The sequence below is a fragment of the Benincasa hispida genome, chromosome 5 (genome assembly GCF_027475165.1).
Source record: "Benincasa hispida cultivar pf3 chromosome 5, pf3_genome.v1.1, whole genome shotgun sequence".
NCBI classification, from domain to species: domain Eukaryota; kingdom Viridiplantae; phylum Streptophyta; class Magnoliopsida; order Cucurbitales; family Cucurbitaceae; genus Benincasa; species Benincasa hispida.
In genome coordinates, this window is record NC_143482.1 from 61,419,944 (window position 1) to 61,434,386 (window position 14,443).

Here is a 14,443-nt window from a genome sequence, read left to right on the forward strand (position 1 = left end):
TGTTGAACCAACACATTCAGCTCGATTTGACATTGCACAATTAACTTTTTTTTTAATTTAATCATCTGAATGCATCTCTTGAAGAGACACGTTAAGTTGGACCGATCAACATGTTATTAAAATATTATAGAATGTATCTTTTAACAGACGCATTTCGATAAAGACAAAATTTCGACCCATTTTTTTAAATAGTTTGAAAACCACCCAATTTTCCTAATTAACTTCTAAAGCGACCATTTTTTCTCAATTAACCCCGTTATTATATCTGTTAATACTTTTATCACGTTGGCTACATTTATTTATTTATTTTTGCATAATTTAAAATTTTCTCGAAGAGGTGAAGATTGAAAAACTATACATTAAATTCCAAAATTATATTAATTTAAGACATGGCCTGACACGCTGACACACAAGACCGCGAGGCTGATGTGGCAATGGGAATTCCAATTTCCAATCAACAACAATAACCAAGATTAAGGAAAGAAGAAAAAAAGGAAAATAATTTCGGGTCACTGAAAAATTTCATATAAAGCCGCGTGGCAGTTCATGGCCCAAAGGATGAGCTTTGAAGGTCGCGTTATCAATTTGGGAGATTTTTGCTAACTTCGAGGTGCTCTCTTCACTTTCTTTCCCTTTCTCTCTGACTATAATTTCCATTCTCCATCGATTCTTCATCTTCATCGTCTTCTTCAGGTAATCTCTCTTCTCTACGAACCAAACGCCGTCCGTTTTGGTGCTCTGTAGACTCCTCCCATGGCGTTACCCGTCGTAGACACGGAGTACCTCAAGGAGATCGATAAGGCTCGCCGTGACCTCCGCGCTCTCATTGCCAATCGGAACTGCGCTCCGATCATGCTTCGTTTGGCGTATGCTCTCTCTACATTGACTTTTATTGACTGTTCTCAACTATAGGAGGATTGATCGTTTTATATGTCTTGGATTGTTATTTCTCTCATTTCATTTCTCTCTCGAGTTTCGTTTATTGAATGAAAGTAGACGGACGGTTGACTGTGGTTGATTTAGTTTCTTGTTTATTGATTATCTGCTGTTTCTTGCTGGTATTGCATGGATGAAGTTAGGAATTCTTCGATTTCGATGTTTTTCTCATTTCTGTTGAATGAAGGTTTGATTTCTCTTTGATTTTGTTGGAGTGATTTCTGACGGATAATTGTAGCAAAAAAAGTTTGTGTTTCTAATACTGTACCGTCTTATGTAGTTGGCATGATGCTGGGACTTACGATGTGGTTACGAAAACTTGTGGGCCTAATGGATCGATTAGGAACGAGGAGGAGTTTTCTCATGGTTCCAATAATGGACTGAAAAAAGCTATTGATTTTTGTGGTATGCTTTTTTATTCCTTTCGTGTTTTTCTTCTTTGCGTTGTGGATCATATAAACTGAAAGTCAATCAAATAATTTACTGAGTAAGGTTCGAAGTATCTTTACCGTTGTTAGCTTCGAGATTATAATGAACTCGTTTCAAGATTTTGTCTTATTTATCGAGAATGTCCTCCGAATATTGCAAATTAACATATTTGACTTGCAGTTCAGAGTATAGGAATTAATTTTAGAATATATTCTTAGTTTAAGATGCTCTTAGGAAATTCTACAGTGTTTTGTTTCTACAAATGATTGTTGAGAATTGATATTTCTTGAGGTTGATGATTGCTTGTTCTGTAATAACAGAGGAAGTGAAGTCTAAACATCCGAAGATTACTTATGCAGACCTGTACCAGGTAATTGAAACTGTTACGGTACTATTGATATGCCTACATTTTTGTAAATTTTACCACTCTTGATATCACCTTATTTTACATGGAACCGGATGAATTCTGCTTTAAAGGTATCATGTGCATTTTATATCTTAGCATGAGAATTATGTTAGAAATATGTTGTCATTGAACAATTAATGGAGCTTAGTTGAAAGCTCTACCTTTTGCGTTTATGGGCTTGATATATCTCATAAAGGATTATATTGCTTCAGTGTTTCAATTTCGCTCTTTGTTAATCTTAGCATGAGAAATATGTTGTCATTGAAAATTTATTAGCATAGCACGATCAAACTGTGATTTTCGAATCTCTTTATATTGAAAGATGCATGCTTCTTTCAAGTTCATATGTTATACCTGCCTAAGTTTGTATTTAAACAAACAAGTTTAATGCTTCATCATAACTCCTAGATAAAAGCTTTATGAAACAGTGCAAATTGTAATATGAAGATTTTACTAACACTGACACAATCGTTGAAGAAAAATTTTAAAACTATATGTCCTGTACTGTAATTAATATTGTCGAATCTTTTTTGACAATGATAAGTTATTATGATATAAGTTGCATTTGGAGTTGGTGAGAAATTGGCCACAAACGCTGTTCACATTTGCTCCCCACCTCACTCTAAGTTTAAAATGGGAAAAGAAAACATCTATCTATGCCCCAAATGTTGGATTTGTATTTTCATATATTTGTTCCTGTAGCCTCAATTAGCAAAAGGTGGCAACAGTGATGGGTACTGCTGAAGTACCCAGCGAGGAGTGTATATGTTAGGCAAAGGCAGCTTCAAGAGTTTCAGAACATCATTTTTACCTGATCCTAGCGTCAATAATTATTTCATTATCACACATTCACCAAGACAGATTCAGAGACTGTCGTGCATTATTATGCATCTACTATGACAAGAACAATGAGATTATCAAGTTCACTCGATTCATCAATGCTACGAAGCTTTTTATAATCCACTAAGATCTGATAGTGTTTAAAATATACTCAATTCAGCTAGCTGGTGTTGTTGCTGTTGAGGTCACTGGAGGCCCCACCATTGACTTTGTTCCCGGTAGAAAGGTAGAGTAATTCATTTGTTTACTTTGCGAATGTAGCAATTCATGGTTATATCATCTGTTCCAGTAACATCTGAATCCTTTGTTCTCAGGATTCAAACATTTGTGCCAGGGAAGGCCAACTTCCTGATGCCAAAAAAGGTATAATAATTCTTCTATTTTGTATGTAGTTTCCTGCAGTCCTGCAAATTAAATGATATCTGAATGCCTTCACTGTATCTAGCTATGTAGTGTGAGTGAAAAATATTATGGTTTGAGTTTCTAGCTAACTGGTTTAATTTGATTATTGTATTGTATAATCATTTGTCAAAGAGAGAAAAGGAAGAAGATCTACAATCGTTTATATTGGTTTTATTTCTTGCACAATTTGCTGTAAAATTGTGGCTCTTGTGTTTAAGATGAAAGTAAGCTGTAGATGTTTGGACAGCTTAGAGGTTTATGGAATCATAAGGTGCCAGTGCCGCAACCTAGAATGTGATTTAATCATGACGATGATGGTTAAATTTTATCAAAGTTTATGCTTTTTGACATGATAATTCATATTTAGACTGCTTTTTCTTAATAAAATATTGTTATATTTATTTGTACTTCAGTGGAAGATGCTTCTTATTTTCTCTTGGGGTTTAATGATAATGATACATTCAGATTCTACAAAGTTTTGTGCATTTTTCCTGTCATGCTCGAGTTTTGTTAGGAAATTGTCACTTATTGAACTTGATTTCTTAAATGTCAGCCTTTTTCTAATTTTGGTGACAGGTGCACCGCATCTGCGTGACATCTTTTATAGGATGGGCCTGTCTGACAAGGATATTGTTGCATTGTCCGGAGGTCACACTTTGGTAATTTCTTCAAACATTTTATCGTGCATATCTTTATTATTGTTTTACTAATTGAATCATATGTTGTGAATTCTGATGTTATAGGGAAGAGCACATCCAGAGAGATCTGGTTTTGATGGACCTTGGACCGAGGATCCTCTGAAGTTTGATAACTCATACTTTGTGTAGGACTTGAGCTACATCTCAGACTAACCCTTGTATCATATTAATAGGCCATACGTGCTGTTTTTTCTGATTGTTATCAATTTCATGTTGATAGGGAACTGTTGAAAGGAGAATCAGAGGGACTATTAAAACTTCCTACGGACAAGGCTTTACTTGAAGATCCTGAGTTCCGCCCATATGTGGAATTGTATGCAAAAGTAAGGTCTTCTTTTATGCTTTATGGAAAAGCGGGAATATGCTATTTTGCTACCCAAATAGGAAACTAAAAGATTTCTTAATTTCCAATTAGATTTGTAAATAAAAGAATCTGCTTGGTCTGAACTATAGTAGCTCTTTGAAATGGCCCATATGGAGGAACTAGTTAAAGGACACCACTACTTAGAACTTTAGATTTGGCCGGTGTGTTTAGTACTTCTCAGAAGGTCGGTTAATCTTTAGACTGAACCATTTCTTGTGGATAAAGAACAATCATCCCGTTTGATTGATTTTAATTGGGATTAATTCCTTTTTCATCATTGAAAACTAGGTAGCTATATGGTTCATCGTAATAATGCCACATTCGAACCAACAATCAAATGATAGTTCTAATGTAATTGATAAGAACCGGAAATTAAGGATTCATTGAAATTTATGCCATAGTTTAAGGAGTAATGATTATGACTTGGCCATTCTTCTATTCAGCTACCATATATATGAGCCATTTCTTATGATATTTTTGTCAATTTATACAGGATGAAGATGCATTCTTCAAAGATTATGCTGAATCACACAAGAAACTTTCAGAGCTAGGGTTCACTCCAGGTTCTGCTAAGGCAATTGTGAAGGACAGCATTGTATTGGCACAGGGTGCCGTTGGAGTTGCAGTTGCAGCTGCTGTGGTAATTCTGAGCTACTTATATGAAATTCGCAAAAAATCGAAGTAATTATAGTAGCAAGGTCGACTAGTTGCCTATAAAGCAATCAATATTGAGTTCATTTCTAGACCTGGAAAATTGTGCACTTGAGATCTGATACATTATACTGATTCTATGTATTAGCTTCATAAACAAAATCACTCTGCAAGATTATCATCATACCATGAAAATTTATGTCTTGCTTTATACGTTTAATTCTTTGTTGCTCATTTTCAGATCATCACCTTATATCTGATGATCAAGTTCAGGTAACTTCTAACTCCTTGTTTATAAAGCTTCAGTCAACTCTTTTGGATCTTTTTGACCACAACTGTAACAACAAAAATACCAACAAGTAAATAAGTAAAGACACACAACAGTTGGTAACCCAATTCAGTGATAAACACCTACGTTCGGGGGCAAAGAAAATCTACTAATATTAAAGAGTTGAGCAATTTACAATGTAGTATTTATCTGTAATACACCAACTACTACAATGGTTCACGTAGAACTTAACTCACACTGCACCTAGGCTCCCCTTAGATGTGACTCCTTCTCAACTAAACTTAAACTTTCCCCAAGTATGTTATTATTAGCATATGAAACTTTGGTACCCGACAATGTGTAAGATTCGTCTCAACTTGATTATCTTCCTCTTGGATTAGTGAACTCCCTTTATCGACAACTCTTAGGTCTCCCTAAGAAAGAGAACTCATTCTATGAAGTTGAGTCTTAGGCTCATCCTAAGACTGAGAATCCGTTCTCTGGCAACAATGACTTAGGCTCCCCCTAAGATCTTGAAACTCTTCAATGTGTTGCACTCAACGGATGAAGAACATGCATAGCGGAATAGTGAGTAGACAAGCAAGAACACGATATAGAATAATTTGACCGGAATACAGAAAAACGTCTTGCTCAACTAACATAAACACGACAATCCTAAATGGTCTACAACACTCACTTTAAATAATGGAATCCAATAAAGAAAATAGGTCCTCATTTGGAATAAAAAGCCATACTTCAAAAAGGAACATATCGGACTAAGTATCACAACCGGATATTTTCAATGAAAAAAATATTCTATAGGAAAATACTTTAATGTCACAACTGAATGTTAATACTTTATTTTAAACATCTGCAAAACCACTGTTTTAGAGAAAATTAAAAAGCCAACAAATAAAATCTTCAATACACTGGATGTTGGTATTATTCTTCCTTGAATTTGATCAAGGAGTAAATTCAGAGTGGTAGGATAACAATATAACAATATTCAAGGTGGTCAAAAACAGCCAAAATGAAATGCACCAAAAGATGGACAAATTAAGTAACTGTTTAGAAAAAAATCTCCAGTAGATGGAATTGACAATACTGTTTGAAAAAACAATGAAGAGGGGCTTTTGGCAACATTTAAACTTTAGAGCCTTTTTCTGTTGGTGTTTACAAGGAGGAGCTTGTGGGTGGTGGGTATCCACATAACATAGCTGCCTTTTGTTGAATGGGGGAATCTCTCTCTATTGTTTCCTTTTTTTTTTTTAATCATCTTCAAACCCACTCCCAATCCTTTTCCTTACCAACCAAAAAGAAAATTCCAGTTGTTCTAGAAGACTGTAGAGCCAACAGACTTACTAGCCTTTTAGTTGAACATTAAATCTTAGCTAGTATTGTGTTTTGTTGGATTTGAATTTGGTGTTATTTTGTTTAAGCCTTTTTGTACTCTCCCACACCAAACCCAGGAAAAAAGTACCATAGTCTATTTGGTTTCTTTTATGTAGATTTGGACTAGACTGTTGCATCAAATCCTATTACCAAACCAAACAAAATAAAGTGAGAAAGAACAATAGTTTAATATTACACAATATGTCAAATATTCCATTCTCCATCTCTCTACAATCCCTTTATGTAGATAATTCTATTTTTAAAGTTTTAATTTGACAACTTTGATTCTGTTGGTTAATTTTTTGGGCTCGTTAACTATTTCATTTTTTTTTCTCTAAATATCTTGAAATGATTTGCATATTTCTTTAATTACAAAGAGTTAAATTTTTATCAAAATTTAAAAAACAAAAACAAGTTTTTAAAAATTATTATTTTGTTAGTTTTTATAATTTAGCTTGGTTTTAAAAACATTTATAAATTATATATAACAAATAAAGAAAATTAGAGGTGGCAGAAGTGTTTATAAACTTACTTTTAAAAAATTAAAAAAAAACTAAATGTTTATCGAATGGGGTTCATATATTTTTTTTAATATTTAAATTTAACTTATAAATAATACTTTCACCTATGTATTTTTGTATTTATGTGGTTTGGTATCTCCTTAAAATTATTTTCAAAATCTAAGTTGTTTTTTTTTAAAAAAAAAAAAATAGAAGAAATAGTTTTTTTAATTTATTTTTTGTTTACACACGTGATCTTAGTAAAACTGAACATATTGAAGAAATTGCGAAGAAACTTGCATAATTTTCAAAAAGGTGGGAAATGTGTTCTTTGAATTGTTTTTTTTTTTCCTGACTCAGATGTTTTTTAATGGATGCTTGAATATGATGAATGGGAACATGTTTGGAAAATTTCGTGGTTGTTTCTTTTAGTACTTTAGGAATTTCAATTATGAAATTAATTTTCTATGATATTAGGAAGTGAGTAAAACTCGGAGGATAAAAAAGCACTATTTAATATTCAAAACTCGGTTTAATTTCTTACACTCGTAATGGTTTTAATTCAAGAAAAAAAAAAACGATTGGAGTGTGGAAAATTGAACATTTATCTTTTAAAATGATAATCGATGTCTTATCTACTGAGTTAGTTTGAATTAACATTTCGGTAGTAAATGGTTAATTTTGTTATTGATGTGAATTAACAGTAACATATTAATCAACTAACCTAATTCATACTGCATAGCAATAAAAACAGATGATTAATAAATGTGTAGGTCATTGATCAAAATTAGGTAATATATTGTTACTCATATCTTCAACTAGAGAGATTCTATCAAGCACATCCATCCATCAGCAATATTTTGAAATTTTGCTCTCTTAATCAATACCAACATTGCAACTTGCCCAACTTGCCATTCCTTCCCCATTTTCTAGGAAAATTGTTACTTTGCTGACTGTAAAATTTTCTATATGATTGTCAGTCACGTCCACATTATTTACGATGGATAATTTATTTTGCACGTATCCAAGATTATCATAGAACGACCATCTAGATTACTGTATTTATTTCATAGCAATGTAAAATGTTTTGACATCTAGATATTTCGAGACATCCTAGGATGTATTTACAAAAGACATCTTGAGAGTTTTGGATATTCTCCTAAAACATGAGTTTTCTAGATTCTTATGTCGAGGACATCCTATCTTTACTTTTTGTACATTTTATTTTTCTTTATATATATATAAAACACTCTTTTATTTACATTTTATATATCATTCTATCTTTCCAAATGTAAAGTATTTATTTTATAAACTTTTTTTTAATTAATATAATATTATTTGATTTTATTAAGAAAAATAACATAAAAACAATAATATAAACAATCATAATTTATAAAGAAATTCAAATTAATAACAAAAATGTTATATAAGTTTGAATTATATTAAAACAATTATAAATTAATGAAAGACATACATGGAACATCATATAAATTCGAGACATTTCTAAATAAAAATCATAAAAAATAAAGCATAGTTATCCAAATATTCTCATATATCTATAAAAATATTCTTACAAAACAAACAAGGTGATTTAAAGATATTAGACATCAATAATTTTGGATATTCAAGATTCAGGTCATCTACATTCCCAAAAGAACAAACTGTCCCTAAATGATTCGAGAACTAATCCTATTAAAAGAAAAAAAAAATAATCGTTAAACATAGAGAAAATATCTTGCCATAATACTAACGGGTCAACAAACACCGACCATCGTACCATTTCTCTTATTCGAAAAAGTAAATAGCTGTTAAATTTTTAATAACGATCGGTAGAAAGATTCGTATCGACCGAAGAGGAAGGAAAATAATATTATTTTAATGTACTATGAAAGGTAGGAGTAGTCGGTAGTTGGTAGTAGAGAACATTAAAACCACCAGGTTTTGCCATGAGAGAGAGAGAGAGAAGCAGTAGAGAGTTAGGTAAGTGCTTTTTGAGATAGGCCCACGAGTGTGTCTTATTCAAATACCTAAACACGTGATCATCTCAATTTTTTTTTTTTTATTTATTTATATATATTTTTTCAAACTACAATATATATATATATATATATATATATATATATATATATATATATTTTCCTTACCAAATTACCCCCAAAGTGCTTCTCTACTATCTCTCACCCATTTTTCCTCATTCCCTCGTTTCCAAAAACATTTTTTTTCTCTTTTCTTTTAAATTTTTTTTTCTATTTTTAAATGAAAGAGAATGAACCAAACTTATTTACAAATATGGTAAAGTATCGTTGTATATCAATAAAAGACCGTGGTCTACTATGGTCTATTTCGATCTATCACTGACAGACAGTAACATTTTTGTGTATTTAAAAATATTTTCAGCAGTTTTACCATTTATAAGAATTACCTTTTTTTATAACATATTGTATTTAGGTTAAAATACTATTTGGTCTCTATACATTGTAATTTGTTCAATTTTAGTTCTCATATTTCCAAATGTCTAATTTTGATTCTCAAACTTTCAATAAATCTTAAGTTTAGTCTACCGAAGTTAATTTTTATCGAAATTGATTAAATAATAATAGTAATTTTCATACAATAACGTGTAGTATGTGAATGTGGTTCCAAATTTATAGTAAAAATGATAATAGTTAATAAGAAATTTTTTAAAGAAAAAACTAATAATAGGGACTAAATTTAAGAATTATTTAAAGTACATCACTGAGGGTGTGCTTGGAATAAATTTTATAGTGTTTAATTTATAAATATAAGTTATTTTGGAAGAAATTGAAGTGTTTAACAATTACTCAAAATAATATTTCAAATATATTTTAATTAGTTTTTATCAAAAGTCTTTAAGTAAAAGTGGTTTTTTTTAAAATTTTTTTTTTTCTTAAATCAATTCAAACCGTTTTTAAAATTAGATATTTAATAGTATATATATATATATATATACTAAATTTAATTAAACTTCAAAGTATAAGGACCAAAATATATTTTATTCTCCCATTTATTACTTTTAATTTCAAACTCATTTTCCAATTCCCCTTCTTTCCACCTTTTTAGGGGAAGAAACAATTACCCTTTATTATTATTATTTTTTTTTGGAAAAATTTGTAGTACTATTGTAATATATATGTATTCATTTTGTGTAGTCGTTGGCATGTAATCAATAGGTGATACGTTGTTTTATTTTATTAGTATCACATTGTGATTAGAGTAATATTTAGATGCATTCATCTTTGCGCATCCTCTTTACTAACAAATAGAAAAAGAAATATTAAAAAAATATCTTTTTATACAAAAAAAATTGTCATGTGTCAATTTGTAATTTTGTGCCATTCGGAATGCACCTATATATATATATATATATATATTTGTTCCTTTCTTAAATGAGTAGAGTAGCTTGAAATTATTCGACAATTAATTTAATTTAATTACTTTTTCCAGGTCTGGGTTTATGAGAAAAAAGAGTTATGTTTAGAGGGATTTGGTTTGAAATCAAATCATAATAAAGGCTGTAAAAATGATTCATTTTCATGTGAGTGAGAGCAGCTTATGAACAATAGTAGATTGAATCTCTAATTTTAGAGAAGAAAGTACATTATTAATAGGCCACAGGAGATAGTGAGTTTTAGTTTAAGATGAAACAAAGAGAAATGATTTTAGGTTTTTGAAATATAAAAATCATCTAATAAATTTTTAAACTTTTAATTTTGGGTTTAACAAAACTTCAAAAACTTTGAAACTGTCTAATAAATTCATTGAAAATTAATAGATAATACTTGACCTATTAATTTTTTTTTTTTTTTTTTTTTTTTTTTTTAGAAAAAACTCAAATTTAAAAGATGAAAAATTGAAATGGATCACATTCATATTAAAACAACTATAAATTTTGAATATATCACAAAAATGAAAGTTTGAGATCTTTCTAATACAAAAATAAAAAATCGATCGAAAGGACGGATTTGATACTTTCTAGAGCCTAAAAGGTTTTTAAACACAAATTTAAAAGTCGAGGGACTAAATTTGTAAATGAAAAGAGGGAGGAAAAAGGGAGAAGTTGAACCAAAGCCCACATCATCTTCCTTTTGGTACCAAACTGCCAACTCTTCTAGAAACCTTTCTCTCCATTGAGTTTAATTATATGATATCATACCTAAAGAATAAAGAACCCACAACTACCACTTTCTTTTTGCTCAACAAAGGAAAAAGAAAGAATGATAATAATAAAATGCCATCAAAACCACTCATGTGACCATTTTCTCACAACATACCAAAATTCAGCTAACTAATGCTACCAAATCTCATTTCCCATTCCTTATATAATCAATTGCACCTTCTTGGAAAGTTTTCAACTTTGAACTTTCAACAAGAAAGAAGAAGATCAATTTTTAATTATGAAACTAAAACAAGGTTCAACAATACAATATATATAGTTCATTTCATTGTATTTTTCTACTCTAAAACAATCATTATATCATCCTACTAACCCTTATATTTATAATAATCCTAGGATTAACTTACAAGTTTAGTTTCTAAATTTTTTGTCAATTTTGAAAAGCGCATGTTTATAGATCTATTCATTTTTTATTTTTTGTCTAATAAAATTATCAATATATATTCGAACATTTTAAAAAATGATTATTGATCTATTATTGGGTTAAATTCTTATAAATATTGAATACATCTGTCGATAGTTTTATTAAATGTAAAAATGAGAATTCAAAGATTTATTAGACACAAAATTAAAAGTTTGGAAACTGAAAAAATTACTTTTTCAATCTCTAAGTTTTGAAGAATATGTGCATTTGGTTTATAAGTTTTCGATACGTAACTTTTTAGTTTTGAAGATATTTCTAAAAGGCTACCGACGTAATATATATTTTTATTGTTTTAATTAGTTATATGAAATATTAAATAAATTAGAAAAATAACTTTAGGGAGGAGAGATAATTTTTCAAAAGTAATTTTCTAACTCAAAATGTTATATAATTATTTAAAATAATAAATAAAATTACTTTGACGACTTCTTAAACTTATTCTCAAAATTCAATAACTAAAATAGTATCTCTACTAACAATTTATACGTAAAAACTTGAAAGATTAAAAAGGTAAACGCTTTTAAAATTAAGATACCAAATACATTTACTAATGACCTACATTTTTAAAATAGGGATTAGAAAAGTAAACTTCCTCAAATACTTTCAAAATTTTATAAATGAAATAGACATAAACCTAAAAATTTGAAAGCTAAATAATTTAGCTTTGATATTATATATTATGTATTCATCATGTTATTGTCTGATACTCTGTTTTTTAGTTTATAAAAAGAAAAAGTTTCAAATGGAGAGAGAGAAAGTGAGTACACATAATATTGATATATTATTATAAATATATACACAAACACACACATACATAACCTCTCACTTTATACCTACCTTAAGTTTACCCCATGATTTAATGAAATAGACTTATAATATTAATGCTAAATTTTAATCAAAATCAATTTTTATTTTTATTTTTTATTTTTAAAAGAAGGTCCCACTAGCCACTCCCTAATTAAACCTATCTTACCAACTCACATCTAGAAGCTTTATCAAAATCAATCTCTCTCTCTCTCTTAATAACTCTCAAATGAGTCAAAACTCTATTAAAAGGGCCATACCCCATTCCCCTTCACAATAAAGTTAACAATATTCAACAACTCCATTCTTCTTCTTCTTCTTCTTTCTCTTCTTTCTTTCTCATATATTATATATGTATATATATTTATTGCTCTTTATTTCTTTCCTTCTTCTTCAAGTGTAGAAAAACAAAGCAACCCATTTCAAGATTTGCAAAACCCATAAGGAAAAAACCAAAAAAAAAAAGAAAATCCATGGGAAGGTCTCCTTGTTGTGAGAAGGCTCATACAAACAAAGGGGCTTGGACCAAGGAAGAAGATGATCGTCTTATTGCTTATATCAAAGCTCACGGCGAGGGCTGCTGGCGGTCGCTTCCGAAGGCTGCCGGTCTCCTCCGCTGCGGCAAGAGTTGCCGACTTCGGTGGATTAATTATCTCCGCCCTGATCTTAAGCGTGGCAATTTTACTCAACATGAAGATGACCTTATTATCAAACTCCATAGCCTCCTTGGAAATAGGTATGTTTCTGACGTATATATCTATATAATAGTATGGCATTCTTCGTTTAATTAATTTATTTTTTTTTTTTTATCTTGGATTTGCATTTCAAGTGAAAACTCTTTTTTTGGAAGGTGAAATTAAGTTTGGTAAAAAAAAAAATAAGTATTTTTTATTTTTTAATTCTCACGAACTTTTAAATCTAAACGGTAAAAATTTTGCATGAAAGTGAGTAGTTAGAATTGAATAAAAGAAATTGATGTTATATTTAATTCTAGATACAAGATAAAGTGAAAAATGATAAACAACTACTTTTAATTATGTTCTGGAAAAAAGAATATGAAAATTTTGAGTTGCTTCTTAAATTTCTACCCAAACTCAAAAAATATTTCTGAATAAAGAAGAAAGAAACTGTTACTAAACGCTGCGATTTAAGAAAAAAACAAAAAAACAAAAAAACAAGAAACAGAAACATTATCTATTTGTTTTAAAGATTGAGGAGTGTCCAAAATCTGGAAAAGAAAGCTTTTTGATTGAGTATTGATTTATGGGTACTTTTTGTTCCATGTACACAGGTGGTCTTTGATAGCTGGAAGATTACCGGGAAGAACAGATAACGAGATAAAGAACTATTGGAACACTCATATAAAACGAAAGCTCCTAAGTCGAGGAATCGATCCAATGACTCACCGACCGATCATTGACTCATCTTTGGCGAAACCTCCGGCAACCACCATATCTTTTGCCTCCAATTCCACCTTGGAGGATCATGAAGATAGAAAGAAACCAGTTATCAATAATTTTTCTCCACCAAAGGGAGAGGTTTTGGATTTGAATCTCGACCTTAGAATCAGCCCGCCACCGTACCCGACGACGGTGACGATGAAGAACGAAGGGAGAAATAGTCTTTGCTTCTTTTGCAGTTTGGGGTTTGAGAATAGTAAGAATTGCAGCTGTGGAAATGGCAAAATTATTGCTTCTAGTGATAGCAATGGTAATGGGTATGATTTTTTGGGATTGAAAAGTTGTGTTTTGGATTGTAGAAGTTTGGAGATTAAATGACACTTGAAATTTGATTTTTTTTTTTTTTGTAGTTCTTCTTTGATTTATTTATGATATATAATATATATGTAGTGAAGAAGATATATATATAAATGAGAAAAAAAAAAGTGTTGTTAATTTATTGTTGCTTTTCTTTCAACATTTTTACCGTATAATTTTACTTCTCTTAAAGACTCTTTTCAATTTTTAATTAAAATCTTAAAATAAAAACAAGTTAACTTTTTCTTTTCAAATATAGAAAAATCAATCAAAATATATATAAATAATAGTAAAATATTCTAATTTATTTGTGATAGATCACAATAGACAACGATAGACTACTATCTATATTTATCATTACAAATAGACTATGATAT

At 30.1% G+C, this 14,443-nt stretch overlaps 2 protein-coding genes across 2 annotated transcripts; both read left to right on the top strand.

Moving 5' to 3' along the window:
• Positions 1-419: 419 nt before the first annotated feature.
• LOC150036309 (L-ascorbate peroxidase 3-like) lies at positions 420-4,946 on the top strand. Its single transcript, XM_090314146.1, has 10 exons — positions 420-610; positions 694-866; positions 1,217-1,341; positions 1,686-1,735; positions 2,772-2,837; positions 2,926-2,974; positions 3,590-3,672; positions 3,757-3,836; positions 3,932-4,034; positions 4,569-4,946. Exons 2-10 carry the CDS (start codon positions 754-756, stop codon positions 4,758-4,760), a joined length of 861 nt encoding a protein of 286 aa, XP_090170272.1. The 5' UTR covers positions 420-610; positions 694-753; the 3' UTR covers positions 4,761-4,946.
• Positions 4,947-12,542: 7,596 nt separating this feature from the next.
• On the top strand, positions 12,543-14,208 carry LOC120077561 (myb-related protein 308-like). The gene is made up of 2 exons (XM_039031491.2): positions 12,543-13,045; positions 13,601-14,208. Exons 1-2 carry the CDS (start codon positions 12,783-12,785, stop codon positions 14,085-14,087), a joined length of 750 nt encoding a protein of 249 aa, XP_038887419.1. The 5' UTR covers positions 12,543-12,782; the 3' UTR covers positions 14,088-14,208.
• Positions 14,209-14,443: the final 235 nt, after the last annotated feature.

Coding starts and splice junctions, on each gene's coding strand:
- LOC150036309 (XM_090314146.1), top strand. CDS start 754: ATGGCGTTACCCGTCGTAGACACGGAGTACCTCAAGGAGATCGATAAG. Junction 1,736..2,771: donor CTTATGCAGACCTGTACCAG/GTAATTGAAACT, acceptor TACTCAATTCAG/CTAGCTGGTGTTGTTGCTGT. Junction 3,837..3,931: donor TTTGATAACTCATACTTTGT/GTAGGACTTGAG, acceptor TCATGTTGATAG/GGAACTGTTGAAAGGAGAAT.
- LOC120077561 (XM_039031491.2), top strand. CDS start 12,783: ATGGGAAGGTCTCCTTGTTGTGAGAAGGCTCATACAAACAAAGGGGCT. Junction 13,046..13,600: donor CATAGCCTCCTTGGAAATAG/GTATGTTTCTGA, acceptor CCATGTACACAG/GTGGTCTTTGATAGCTGGAA.